The sequence below is a fragment of the Globicephala melas genome, chromosome 15 (genome assembly GCF_963455315.2).
Source record: "Globicephala melas chromosome 15, mGloMel1.2, whole genome shotgun sequence".
Taxonomy (NCBI): Eukaryota; Metazoa; Chordata; class Mammalia; order Artiodactyla; family Delphinidae; genus Globicephala; species Globicephala melas.
In genome coordinates this window covers 20,285,453-20,299,790 of record NC_083328.1, presented here as the reverse complement: position 1 = coordinate 20,299,790, position 14,338 = coordinate 20,285,453, and the positions used below count along the sequence as shown (strand labels likewise).

Here is a 14,338-nt window from a genome sequence, read left to right as displayed (position 1 = left end):
ATGAATTACGCAAGAGGGTTTGGCTCATGTAACCAGAAAATCCGCAGTGTCAGACCTAGGCCTGTGCAGGTGCTTCAGTCTCATCAGGTGCCTGACCCTCCACCTCCTGGCTCTGCTTCGTTCTCTCCTGACTTAGCTTCTACCAGACTTGCAGCCCCAGGGGAAAGAGAATTGTTTTCTTCCGCAAGAATTCCAGAGTAGAAATACCACACAGGGCTCTTATTGGCTTGTTACTCTGCCCTCCACAAACACACAAACATAATAACCTTAGTGTCCGAGACGTGTTAGTTGACTTCCATTCATTGTGAGTCTGGGGCTTTCGGGTGAATACTGCGGACTGTAGAAAACGGCAGCTGTGGCAGACCACCCAGCAGGGATTGGACCTCTTGCTGTGTGCCAGGTAAATCACTTGGAAAGGACCTTCTTTAGGGCTCCAGCCTTGGTGAAGAGTGGGTTCCTCTTCTGGACCCTCTCTCCACGGGGGACTTGCTCTTAAATACTCTGCCTGCAAGTCCCGTAACGTCAGCTCCTTCACTGAGTCTGTCCATTGGCAGGCAGTGGGTCAGATTACGCACACGCGTTACGTTTTCACCACTCCACCATGTCCCTCTTGTCAGCCCCACTTTACCCATCGGAGGAAACTTAGGCTTAGAGAAGTGACTTAGCCAAGGTCATATGCTTGTCAGTGACCAGGGCTGTGATTCAGAACCCAGATTTGCCTGATGCCAGAGTCTGCAGATGCTCGTGGTATTGAGAACTTAGGAAAGAACTTGGCTACTTCTTGTTTTGCTTTCATACTTTTTCTTCTTTTCTCTCCCCAGTTTAACGTCTTAAGGGCACTAACTTGTGTTTATGACTTGATTTTTAAACTTCAACCCTTAACATTTATTGCTTGGCTACCATTTAAAAAACTAAGACAGTAAGTAATATATGCACTTGATAGAGAGATTTCAAGGGGTAAGTCTCACACAGTTCTCCTAGTTTCTCCACCCCGGCTCTTCTGAAGGAAGTAGAATTCACTTTAGGCTTAAGCACTAAGAGGCCATCTCACGAGTGGAGGGTCAGTCATTCCCACGTAAATCCCTTATCAGAGGGAGAGGGCATCCGCAGTGGGAACTTCGCAGTAGCGGGGAACAGGCCCAGGCAAAGCATCTCACAAACACTCTGACTCCAGCCCGGAGTTTTTCTTGAGATCTGGCTCATTATCTGTCATCTGCTTGGGTATCCCACAAAAATCCATCGTCCCAAACTGAAATTATATCCCTCTTCTTTTTTTTTTTTTTTTTTTTGCGGTATGCAGGACCCTCACTGCCGTGGCCTCTCCCGTTGCGGAGCACAGGCTCCGGACGCACAGGCCCAGCAGCCATGGCTCACAGGCCCAGCCGCTCCGCGGCATGCAGGATCCTCCCGGACCGGGGCACAAACCCGTGTCCCCTGCATCGGCAGGTGGACTCCCAACCACTGCACCACCAGGGAAGCCCCCCTCTTTTTTTTTTTTCAACTTTTTGGCTGTGCCACGTGGCATGCAGGATCTTAGTTCCCCGACCAGGGAATCGAACCCACTCCCCTGCAGTGAAAGCATGGAGTCTTAACCGCTGGACCGCCAGGGAAGTCCCTGTCTCCCTCTTCAATCCGACCCTCCTCTATTCCCTGTTTCAGACAGCAACTCACCCAGCACCAGTAGCCGAAGCCATAAGCTTGAGAGATACCCTAGACTTAACTTCCTCCGTCATCTGACCAAGTACTGCTATTTTTATCCCCAGAATATTTTTGCAGTCCATCTCTCTTTATCCCATCCTCCAAATCTGTGTCTTTCTCTTGGGTTCTTCTAGTAACCAGCAGACTCATCCCCTTCAGTCCACCCTCTGCCGCCAACCGCTGAGCTCAAGTATAGCTGTGTCTTCCCTGCAGAAAATCCTGCACCCACTGCCAACAAGTTCCTTACCAGACAGTAGGGCCCTACTTCGTGACCTGATCCCGGCCACAGCTTGAACCACAGGTCACCCCACCCATGAGTTCACGCTCCAGCCATATCCCTGCCTGAACAAATGACATCTGTGCACACGGGGCGCTTCCATGTCTCCTGCCCTTGCCATGGGGCTGACCCTGGCAGAGCCTTAGAAACTCTGCTCAGGCTTCACTGCCCAGGAACGCCTTTCCCAAGCCTCACTCCTCAGCTTCTGCTGAACTACTCTCAGTTTTCACAGATTTTTAATACTTCTGTTTTTCGTTTATTACACAAAACATGGTATTTATAATTTAGAAAATACTGATTAGTGAAAATAAGCCAATGTTATTTCTACCACGTGGTGGTAATCTTTAACATTTTGGTATGTGTTTTATGGAAATGGAATCATGCTGTTTATAGTCTCTTTTCACTTAAAACACCAATCTTTCATTGTGTAAAATTATTTCTATTTAACCAATCCCATATCATTGGATATTCAGTTGTATGCCATCAATATACTTTTTGTTACATGTATGTATCATGTTGAATTTTCTCTTTATTTTGACAAATTTCAAACAGGATAGTTGACAGTGGTACAGTGAACGCCCATATACGTGCATATACCTGTCAGCTAGTCACCATTTGTTAACAGTTTTGCTACTGTTCTTTTTCCTGAACCATTTGAAAGTCAGCTGCAGACATCTTGATGCTTCAAGATGTAGTAAGTATGCATCTCCTGAGAATAAGGTTAGTTTACTACATAATACTGATTATATCTAAGAAATTTAACACTTGTTTTATCACCTATGTAGAGTTCAATTGTCCTCAAAATGTCTTTTTAAGTTTTTTTTCCCCAAACCTTTCAAGCTTCACATTTCCCATGAAGTTGATGTCTTTGGTCTCCTTTAATTTAGTTACCCTGTCCTTTTTGTCCCATATCATTGGGTTTTTTTTTAAAGTCCCACCTTCTGGATTTGTTTCCTCATCAGTTTTATCAGCACCAGAGGTGACATGTCCTCAGTTTATCACGTCAGGTATTGGTGATGCTGAATGTGAAACATCATGTGGATTTTAACTGTCTCCCTTATTAGATGGCGAGCTACCTGAGAGCAGAGACAATCTTATCCTTGTGTACCGAGGCCCTGCCTCGGGGAGTGTGCCGCACATGGTGAGCACATCGTTGTTTCACTGGGTACATGAGTGCACGGGCTGTTTGGGAGACACAGAAGAGCGACGGGGCCACACACAGGTCATGACAGGCCTCCCAGCCACCCTCTCTCAAAGGGCCCTGCCTACAGCAGACACACTGATCCTCGACGATTGAAAACTATGCACACAATCCCATTTATTCTAATTCACGCACTTTGGAATGCTACGTTTGGCCAGTTTGCTGCCTATGTATAGTGGCACACAGGTCTCTCAAAGAACTTTGCAGCAAGTTTTTAGACGAGAAAGGCCTCTGCTGTTGTCTGAACACCCAGATCTTTAATAGCATCATCAATGAGTGATGTGTGTGATTCAGTGAGCTTTTTTTCCTCATTCTGGCTCCCTCGGGACTTAGAACAGCTATAGAATGATGTGAATGGGCTGTTTCACTGCAGGTGTATGGTTAAGAGGTTAGCAAGCAGTCATTTCGGTGGCAGTACTGCTAGACTTCATGATCTTAGGCAGCAATAAACACAGATGCAATTTTTGGTAAAATGTGCAGCTGCCATGGAGGTTAAAAAAATAGCGAGAAGGACATTTACCCCAGATGTTAAATTATGGTACATTCCCAGCAAGGGAGTCTTGTGCAGCCTGTTTTGTTGCCTGTTGGACCTCTAGTGCCTAATAAGCACTCAAACTATTTGCTGAATAAATGCAGTTGTGAAAAAGAACAAGGCAGTGCCTTACGCTCCAATTTGGCAGTTTTCCAAGAATACCTTGTTAAATATCAATATTTAAAAAAATGCAGTATAACAATGAATGCTTCCTATTACTGAAAAAGGCCAGAAATACAGCTGCCTGACCTTGTCTGTAGTAATTCTAGAGTGACACAGAAGGAACTGGCAACATTGGGTACCTCCAGGAAGGAGAAGCAGGTGGGAGTGTGGCCTGAACCCCAGACCAGACTGCAGAATCTTGCCATGTCATCCCTCAGCCATGAAGCTTCTCTGCTGGCTGAGGGTCACTCAGCCAGTCCCTCCACCTCTGTAACGCTACTTCCCACTTAACTACAAGACCTCGGTCTCCTCCCTCCTACAAACTAGAAGTTTCGGGAAAAGTAGAGAAGTATTTTATGATAGGTCTCTCAAGTTAAATCTCATCAAGAGCTAGGCAACTGCCTACGTTAATTCCAAAGACCTAACGCAGTGCTAGGAATAAAAGGAGCACAAGTTAATACTGATATATGACAAACAGACACAATGTCAAAGTAATCTTCTAGGAGGAAAGAGAACCTTTTATCCTCCAAAATTACTAAATTCCATTAATTCAGAAATGGATCCTTAGGTCAGGGATGAAAAATTAGTCCCACATGCTGGTGTCAGCTGATATATGGAATAATCAGTAAACTAATGGAGGCATAAATATATTTGAGGCAAAATGTTTTTTATCACTAATTCATTCCTCATGCTGAAGGTGATGTCTCCGGAGAGCAACTTGTTTCAAGTACCCTGCTGGAAAGTCGTATTTTCGATATGCACGAATACCAATGACAAATCAGACAAATCTCTAAAAATGCCAAGCAACGTCAATATAAAGCAAGCACTTTAGAGACGTAATTTAAAAACTGAAGACAGAAAAACGTTGGTTTTATAGATTTATTTTCAACAGGCAAAAACACTTAAGACAATTTAAGTACAAGTCTAAACAGAATTACTCTGTCAAAGTCAGCAATGATGCAGAGATGCGTTCTCACTTCCAGACACTTGCCAGCATCTTCTGAGTCTTCTCTCAGTGAAGAAAAGGGGTCTGGCAAAAGATAAGTTCAGTGTTTCTCTCTGGTGCTACTGACTTTAAGTGATAATCTCTGAGGTGCTAAATCCAGGATGACTAAAGTTATAGACTCTAATAAAATGTTTTATTTTAAAAGTCTGATCAGTTGATTATTCTACAGCCTAAAGAACAATAGCCAATATTTATCATGAGGCTTCTTTACATCAAGGGTTGTATTAAGTGATTTACACACACTATTCAATTTTACCTTCACAGAAGCCCCAGGTAGGTCCTATCATTATCCCCATTTTACATATGAGGAAACTGAGGCCTACAGAGGCTACGCAGCCTGCCCAAGACCACAGGCTTACAGAATGTTGCAGAGCTGAGAATAAACTCGGGTGTCTAACGCTAGAGTCCATCCTCTTACTCACAAGGCCTCTCCTGCCTAATTAAGAGCCAGGCCATCTCAGCTTCCTGGACAGTTACCCTTGGGTGGGTAACTGAGGGAGGCAGAGGTCTCTGCTTCTGGGTCACCTTGCTCAGTTTTTTGTACGAGGCTGCTTTTACGAGGAGGGCTGACAGCAAGAGAGTCCTGTCCAGGAGTGAACTGCTGTCAACACCTCTGGAGGAGAAAGATGATCACTAGGGCTGGCCTCCTTGGAGTGGCAGATAACCAGAAGGTGCCAGCATTTTATAACCAGTGAAAATCTGTCAAGCACTTCCATTTTTCCATTTCTTCCCAAGTCTGTCTTTATTGAAGAACCACAGAGGGGTTAATTCTATGGGAGAACATAATTCCATAAATCAAATTATTTACCTGATATTTTATTCATATACGTCCTTCTTATCTGCAATGTAATCTACAATTTCTTGTGGGCACATTAACTTCTCCGCATCTATATCAGGAATTTCAAACCCTGAAAGTAAAATGTGCAACAATGCGTTAGTGTAGGAAATGCCAGTCCTTTAGAACTGAAAGTATCTAACACTTCAGCAATACCCAGAAGTACATCAAAAATTTCCAGCAACCCTGAATCCCATTTAAGTTGTGAGCCTGTTATGTTTCCAGGCAACATTTTAGATATAATTCACATATTAGAAAATTCCCCCATTTAAAGTGCAAAATTCAATGTTTTTTAGTATATACACAAGGTTGTGCACCATCACCATCATCTAATTCTAGAACATTTTCATTACCCCCAAAAGAAACCCTGTAGCCCTAACCAATGCCATCCCTCTAGTTAGCATACTCTCTGAGGAACGGTAAGTTCTGCTCTGTAGGAAGGCACAGAAGTCCCTTGGCTTCCACTCAGGCAATTCACCCCCAAAATGGGCTGTGGAACCTTGTAAAGGTCTCATTTGCACAACTAACCGTCCCAGACAAGGGTAAGTTGGAGTGTGCATGGGAGGCACTGCAGGAAACCAAAGCGTGTATGAGTCTGTGCACGCACACGCCCTATCCTTGGCACACCCAGCACTTCTCTAGACATTTAGGCCTAGCTCATCGGGGAGGTGGGGAGGAGGGAGATGGTGCACCGAGGTGTCATCAGCTTCTCCACAGGTGAGGCTATGCCCTCATCTTGGAGACCCACCTCAAGAATCTCCGTGCCACACTCCCCCAGGCCTCTTCCGGTCGCTTAGCCCTTGGTATTACACCGGGCACTCTGCGGACCTGCAGTAAGTGCTCTCCAAGTAAGTGCACTGTCCCTAATAATCACTTCCCCCGACAGTAAGCAGGGGTGGGGGAGGGGTGGGCACGACTGTTGCAAACCCCAATCAGGCTCCCAGCATTCCTCTGCATTTAATCCACCGAAATCAAGAGCCACGACAGGCAGGTCCAAGACTCAGCCCGTGTGTGTTACCAAATTCGTCTTCCATGGCCATGATAATCTCCACTTGGTCCAAACTGTCTAAGCCCAGGTCTTTCATAAAATGGGAATTTACTGAGAGCTGCAAGAAAAGAAACACCAAACGCAAAATTCAGTCTGTGAGAGCGTTTGTTTCTCAAGATAACTGAATGGTGAAATATCAGTCATTATACAGAAGATTTTTTAATATAAAAAGGCCATATTTTAAACATAAAGAGCCACAACTAACATTATACATTGAACGTGTGCCAACCCACACTTGGCGTGCTTTATATGTTAACTTACTCTACCTTATTTTGAAATGGTTAGCAATATATATAAAGCTAATGATGAATTCACTTTATATATTTTATGATGATCTCTGATCACTGTTCTGAATGACATCTGAGAGTCTGGTTTTTCTTGCTGCCTTACCACTAAGACACCACACACCACACCTTAGAAGTGAATTCTGCTCCCTCAAGAACAGCACACAGTGTCTATTATCACCCTGTCTTTAATTTAGACCTCAAGATCACCAGGAAGAATTCTTCAAAAACCACATCAAAAACAAACTACCCTACCCACACCACAGATTCTGTTATTAAAGAAGGAATGTTTTAAGGTAGGACTGTGAGAAAAACTCCAAGAAGAGTTAAGTTAAAAAAGCAAGGTGCACAACAGTATTTACAGTGTACTCTCGGTTGTGTTTTTTTAAAAGGTTGGGAGATATAGATCACATAGTACATATAATATACATACATGTACTTGTGTGTGTGTGTGTGTGTGTGTATATATATATATATATATATATGCCCTTCCATATGCACTGAGAATCTCTGGAAAAATACTCAAGAAGTCAGGTGAACTGGCACCTCCCAGAAGGAGAACTGGGTGCCTGGGGTGACTTTTTACTTAATGTCCTTTAAACCCTTTGGATTTTGTACCATGTGACAATACTCATTTAAAGAAAAAACATTTAAACCACATCAATTACCTTTTCTGGGTCAATCTTGTCATAGAGTTTCAAGACGTAAAGAACACGGTCCTTGATGCCCTCTAATGTCAAAGGGGGTGCATCACTATACTGGCGGCACAGCGGTGTAACTCCACCTGGAACCTAGACCAAGGGAGGGAAGCACTGCTGTTGAGCCTGAAATGCCTCTGAGTAAAGGCATTGGCCTACAGATGTCTTTCACAAAGCTTTCATGGGGTTAGCAAACCCATCTCATCTGATTCTGTGGCCATTGGGACACACCGAGGCCTCATGCTGGGTAGTGTCAGAAGCCCTAGCAGTTCAAGAGCATAAAAATGGATCTCCTTTCCCCTCAGAGCCAGGACCGGCCCCCTTCTTTCCTCTGTTCAGCCATCAGGCTTTGGACATTGGTTCCACTCAGTAACACTGCCACTAAAACCATCTAGGGCCTGCAGAAGAGCCTAAGGCTTCCCATGGCATCTTAAGCAGTGCACTGCCTCTGTAAGGCACTGCCACCTTTAATACCCAAGTCAAAATAACTCATGCCAAGAGCTGTCAGGGTGAAATGAAAGGCAGCTCACACTGAAAACCATACACTGGAAGGATCTAATTTGGCCTCAGCAGTAATTACACTAACTTTGGCCAAGACAAATGAAGCCAGTACCAACCCAAAGAAGAGGATGATGGAGCCTGACAGGCATACACTCCAATCTATTTTCCTTCCAAGTGGGCTTGCCTTGTTGCCACCAACTAAATAATGAGCCATTCTGATCTTTGCCATGATGGAGTAGTATCTCAAATATCTCTCCCGCTGCGGAGCACAGGCTCCGGACGCGCAGGCTCAGCAGCCATGGCTCACGGGCCCAGCCGCTCCGCGGCACGTGGGATCCTCCCGGACCGGGGCAAGAACCCGTGTCTCCTGCATCGGCAGGCGGACTCTCAACCACTGCGCCACCAGGGAAGCCCCACACTGCTCCTTTAACTCAACTTCAAGGTGACACTTTTAACCTTTTGATTCATCGATAAGACAATGCCCCCTGAATGAATCCACTACACTGTCAGTAAATCTTGACGCTGGCTGCATAAAAGAATCACTGGCAACTTTCGAAAACCGATGACCAAGCCCCACCTCTAGAGATTCTAACTGATTTGGCCAGGGCATCCTTAGTTTTTATTCTCATATCTTAGTCAAGATTGAAACCACAATTACATGAAGTCCTGGAGTTTGAAAAGGGAATTCTCAACTAAACCTTGGGAGTCTATCCTACTTTAAGACGATAGTTCTTAACCTTGAGGCGCTTCAGAATCACCTGGGGAACTTAAACAAAAAACATGTCAGTGCCTCATCCAAGAGGAGTAAATCAGATGGGGAGGGGGAGAGCCCACGAGGGATTTATTTTTCTTTCTCTTTCATGCTACCCAGGTGACTTGAATGTGCAGCCAGGGTTGAGAATCACTGACCTAAGGAGAGTTTCAGTCTCAAAAAGGTTTCATCAGATTAAAAAAAAAAAAAAAAAAAAACTAGATACTACTTGTTTCCTATCCTTCCAAGAGACCCAGAAACAGGCAAAAGGAGCCACAGGGAGAAATCCAGGGAGAGAACTGCTGTGAAGAAGGCTGTAGGCCAGGGTGTCTTCCTCTCTGCACCCCGTCATTATTTTTTCCTAGAAAGCTATCACGGTATTTATCATTATCACTACAATTAACGGCAACCAGTATTGTGAGAGCTTACCAAGCACCGCCCTCGGTACTTTACCTGTATGATCTCCTCTAAACCTCGCTGAAACTCCACAAGGTAGAAACTAGTATCCCATTTTTACGGTTCAGACTGAGGCTTAGCGAGGTTACAAGGCTTTTCCAAAGTTCCGGGGTCAGCTTTCGAACCCAAGGGTGTTTGACTGGAAGATCTGTGCTGTTGCCCGTAATCGCTAGGTCACCCGGGTCCCAGCAGGGATCAACCAAGCACATTTAGGCAGTGGGACGGAGAGCGAGCAGGCGTCCCCGGGTCACCCCCGCCAACAGCAGCCACAGTAGCTGCGGCCCAGCTGCCTGGCCCGTCCCCACCACCCCGAGCGGGCCCGACGCCTGACCCCAGCCAAGCCCCCCCAAAGTCACCGCGAATCACCTGCGTGAGCACCGAGGCCGGATGCGGAGCCCAAGACCTCGCTCTGGCCCCCGCAGGGAACAGGGTAGTGCAGAGTGACCGGGCCGCCGCCAGCGTGGGGAGCCGGGGCAGCGGCGCGAAGGCGGCGGGCAGTCGGCGGACACAGACGCAAAGGACACGAGCCGCCATGGCTACGACGACCCAGGAGGCACTGCGCCGCGCCCTCCGGTCCGCCCTCCTGAGCTCCGCACAGGTGACGCATAGAGAGGCACTGTCGCGAGCCGCCCGCGGTAGCGGCCCCTGGCGGCTCCTGGCTGCACTGCGCCCTCAGGGCGCGCACTGTCCTGCCCTCCAGGTCCGGAGGCGAATGGCTGGCTGCTAGAGCCAGAGCTAAAAGGGCGAAGATGTTCTTTCCCTAAACACTATAATCACTGACGCAAGAAAGGAACTTATTTTTGTTTATTCTCTGAAAGTTCTGAAATACATTTATTTAAAAGTTTTGATGGCGGGAATTCCCTGGCGGTCCAGTGCTTAGGACTCCGCGCTCTCACTGCAGAGGGCCCGGGTTCGATCCCTGGTCTGTAAATTAAATCCCATAAGCCGCGGGACACGGCCAAAAGAAAGAAAAGTTTTGATGCCGCGATTCTTCCATAGAAGAAATAAAATTAATTTAAATTAAAATTATTAAATAATTAAATTTATTTAATAGGTCAAAACTATTAAAATTATTTTTTAAATTATTTAATAGGTCAAAACTCAGTATAAAATAAGAATGTGAAAATATGAGTTGATGTAAATATATAACTAAGACTAATAAATGTGGGAATTACAATAAAAGCAATATACATATTTTAAAACTTGACAGTATAAATAATATAGCTCACAAAAATGGGTAAGTGGGAGAAAGTTTAAGCGTGCTAATTCATTCATATTTCTCGGCAGTGAAATCCAAACATATAGAACAATGGCTCCAAACTCTGAATATTGCCTGGATGAACAATTCAACAATGCCTTCAGTTTCTTTTTACTTTTGTTAAATTCAAGTAAAATAAAAGGTAGTGCCTTTAATTTAAAATAGAATGCATACTATGATCCTACTGTTGTAATTTCTATTTATGTATTCATTAAAATATCCAGAATCTGTTATGTGCTAGTTGTTGAGGCTACAGCAGTGAGCAAGCCAGACTGGGCAGTCTATTTTCAGATTTTACATGCTAGTGGGAAAATGTACAATAAACAAACAAACAAAATACAACCCCCTACCCCCCCACGGAAAAAAAACCCTCCAGGAAGTAATGATAAGTACAATAATGGACAATAAAACAGGGAAGGGGAAAATGAGAGCTATGGGAGGTGTGTCATTATAGCCAGGGTGGTCTCTGAAGGCCTCTCTTTGGAGGTGATACTTGAGCCAAGACTTTCATCAATCAGGGGGATGGAAAAGAAACCCCCCAGAATCACCCTGCTGTTGGTGATGCCAACCAGAGTCTCTATGGCCGTGCTAGCAGTCCACCCCAGGCTTCTGCTGCAGGCTGATTTAATCACCACCACTTCACTGCTTATTAAGCAATTGGAAGAGCAATTGTATCACCTCTTTGGAATGGTCAGTGAATAAACGGCCAAGCTCCACCTCAAGTAGCAGCCTTCCATTTCTGCAGAAAACTGGTGCCAAAAATCTGACTGGAGTCCAAGGATTAGGGCCGATAAGATCTGCTTAAGTCACCAGTGACACAAAAGCCTCTGATTACACCTTCCTGGCCATGCTCTGTGGCAGACCCATGGGCCAGATCTATGATGGTCTCAGAAGGAGCACTCAGGAAGAGCTTGATAGCCTACCAAGTTCATGTTTGGAACCCTCTCTTCCCATAACCTCTCTGTATTTCTGGATAACATTTAATTCTTTTGGTCAAACATAATAAATCACCTCTTTTGAAATGACATATTTTAGGAGAGCTACTTTTCCCTTCAGCAAACACATAAAGAGAAAATGTCAACCTAGATGGGCTGTAGGGGAAAAGGTTCATTATTAAGGTTGAGATCAAGTCCTTAGCAGCTGGGGAAGATTTACGGGAGAGCGCTGGTGCTTTTCAGTAGCACTGCCATCAAAGGATGTGTAAGCATAAACTATGTCAGCTTCTTGCACACATCACCCCACCAGCCCATCAGTCATCCCTCCCTCCTCCCAGCGCATTTGCACTACTGTCATATCCCTTCCTGTTCCCCCTGGGACCTTGTACCACCGGTCCTCTCTTCTACCCTACATCTTCAACCTCTCCTTTGCTTCTGGCTCTTTCCCTTGAGCCCATAAACATGCCAAAGTTTCTCCTAGCCTAAAAACAAGGCCAGAAACCTCCTCCAGTAGCCTTTGATGTATCTTTAATATCACCATTCCTCCTTCCTTTCATAGTCAACCTTCTTGAAGGAATAATCTGCTCTTTCAGTCTTCAATTCCCCACTTCCTATTCACTTTTTTTAAATTAATTTTTATTGGAGTAGAGTTGGTTTACAATGTTGTATTAGTTTTTGCTGTACAGCAAAGTGAATCAGTTTAGATTCTTTTCCCAAATAGGTCATTACTAGGTATTGAGTAGAGTTCCCTGTGCTATACAGTAGGTCCCCATTAGTTATCTATTTAGTATATAGCAGTGTATATAGGTCAATCCTAATCTCCCAATTTATCCCTCCCCACCTCCTTTCCCCCTTGGTAACCGTAAGTTTGTTTTCTACATCTATGACTCTATTTCTGTTTTGTAAGTAATTTGTCCTATTCACCCTTTAATCCACTGAAATCTAGATTTACTTGACCTCTCACCCTCAGCACTAAAACTTTTCATAAACCTCACCAATGTATCTTAATTTAAGTCCAATAGACACAACTTCTCTGGCCATTCCTTTCCTGCCTTCTTCATGGCTTTATTTCCTCCGTTCATCATTTAAACATTGATTCTGGGGGTCTGTCCTTGACCCATTCTTGACTTTAAACATACAAGTTTTCAGAATTGATTCACTCCAGAGGTTTTAATTGCTACCTGCATCCAACCTGGCCTCTTCTCTGAGCTTCATAGTCCTAGATCCAATTGCCTATTGCCAGATGATCTATAAGCACTCAGATCAGTTCATTCCCCCTTGTGTGTTCCTTATTTCAATTGCTGACACCATCACCCCAGTAAGACAGAAACTGAAGACTCCTTCACCTGCTGCCTAATCATGCATTCACTTAGTCCTCCTGCTTCTTTTCCCCCCTAAATCTCTCTCTCATTCAGCTATTTCATTCCCACTGCCCCTGCCACAGGTCAGGCCCTTCTGGGCGTCTCCCTGCCTCTACTCTTGGCCTCCATAAATCCATTATTCACTGTGGCTACTGTGGGACCTTATCGCCTCACTCCTCAAACCCTTCAACAGCCCCTTCACCTGCAGCATAAAGTCCAGGTTTGTTAACATGCCTCACAAGCTCCCTGGCTACCTTTCTAGCTTCCTGAGTCCATTCCCCATGGCATAATCATCTGGTAATCTGAGTTGTTTGTAGTTCACACCATACTGTCCTTGCTGCCTGGAATATCCTTTGCTTCTGCTCTGACCTCCTCACCTTGCAAGACTCAGCTAAGTTGTCATTCTTCATGAAGCTTTTCTTGAACCCCGTGTTGTGCTTGCCCATTTGAGCTTCCACAGCCGAACTCTGAACACACCCTTTCAATTTAAAACACAGTATTTAAATTAAGTCACTAACCTGTGCACTTCTGAGGGGTGGGGGCCTCACGGCAATCATTTTCACACCTACTATGTCAAGTACGTACTCAGTGTTTGTTCTACTGTTACTAACTTAGATCTACTCAGTTTTCGTACCTCTTAAAATCAAGATAACATGTTTCCCAGGGTTCCTGAGTAAATTAAATCTTTGTGAAAGTCCATCTATTATCTATGATGTGCTTGCAAAGTATTAACTCATTTGAGGTTAGAGACAGTGAGAAAAGAATTAGTATAGGAGAGAAAATTAAATCTTTTATTCAAATGTATTAAAGGGTAGTAATGAAGTTAGCAAAACCCACTACAGTAATAGCATAAAAAGGTATCTTTAAAAGAGAAGTAATGGTGCAAATAGTTACTTTATATAGATCATGAATACATACTCTTAATATACTCAAGAAAGTTAAGCAAATAAATACTTGTAGATTGGGATGAAGTTTCCAATGATACCACAAGATTAGGACTTTAAAAACTGCCGTCTCTCAAACCACTTAGGCAAAGGTGAAGATGATGTACTCAGTAAAGCTGTGTTGTTGACTCCAAGTGACTTGTGAAAATGCAGGCACTGGTATCAAGGGTGCACGTGAGAATGAAAAAGCACAACAGCATTTCTAAATTAGCATTTCAATAGGCAGATATGTGAAAATAAAGTATTGTAAGTAGCATAAAAAGTACTTGCGTATTAGTATACTGAGTTAACTGAAATTTACTTTTACTATGCAAGCATCATTGACTAAATATTCTAGTTGTAAAATAATTAGTTCTTGTTTCTGAAAATGATCTTTATAGGATAGGAAAAA

The 14,338-nt window shown here is 44.2% G+C and overlaps 1 protein-coding gene across 1 annotated transcript; it reads right to left on the bottom strand.

Moving 5' to 3' along the window:
* Window positions 1-4,735: 4,735 nt before the first annotated feature.
* On the bottom strand, window positions 4,736-10,031 carry NDUFAB1 (NADH:ubiquinone oxidoreductase subunit AB1). Its single transcript, XM_030871500.3, has 5 exons — window positions 9,816-10,031; window positions 7,712-7,834; window positions 6,730-6,817; window positions 5,685-5,784; window positions 4,736-4,900 (listed from the first exon to the last, which is right to left on the bottom strand). The coding sequence occupies exons 1-4, from the start codon at window positions 9,981-9,983 to the stop codon at window positions 5,693-5,695; spliced, it is 471 nt and encodes a 156-aa protein (XP_030727360.1). The 5' UTR covers window positions 9,984-10,031; the 3' UTR covers window positions 4,736-4,900; window positions 5,685-5,692.
* Window positions 10,032-14,338: the final 4,307 nt, after the last annotated feature.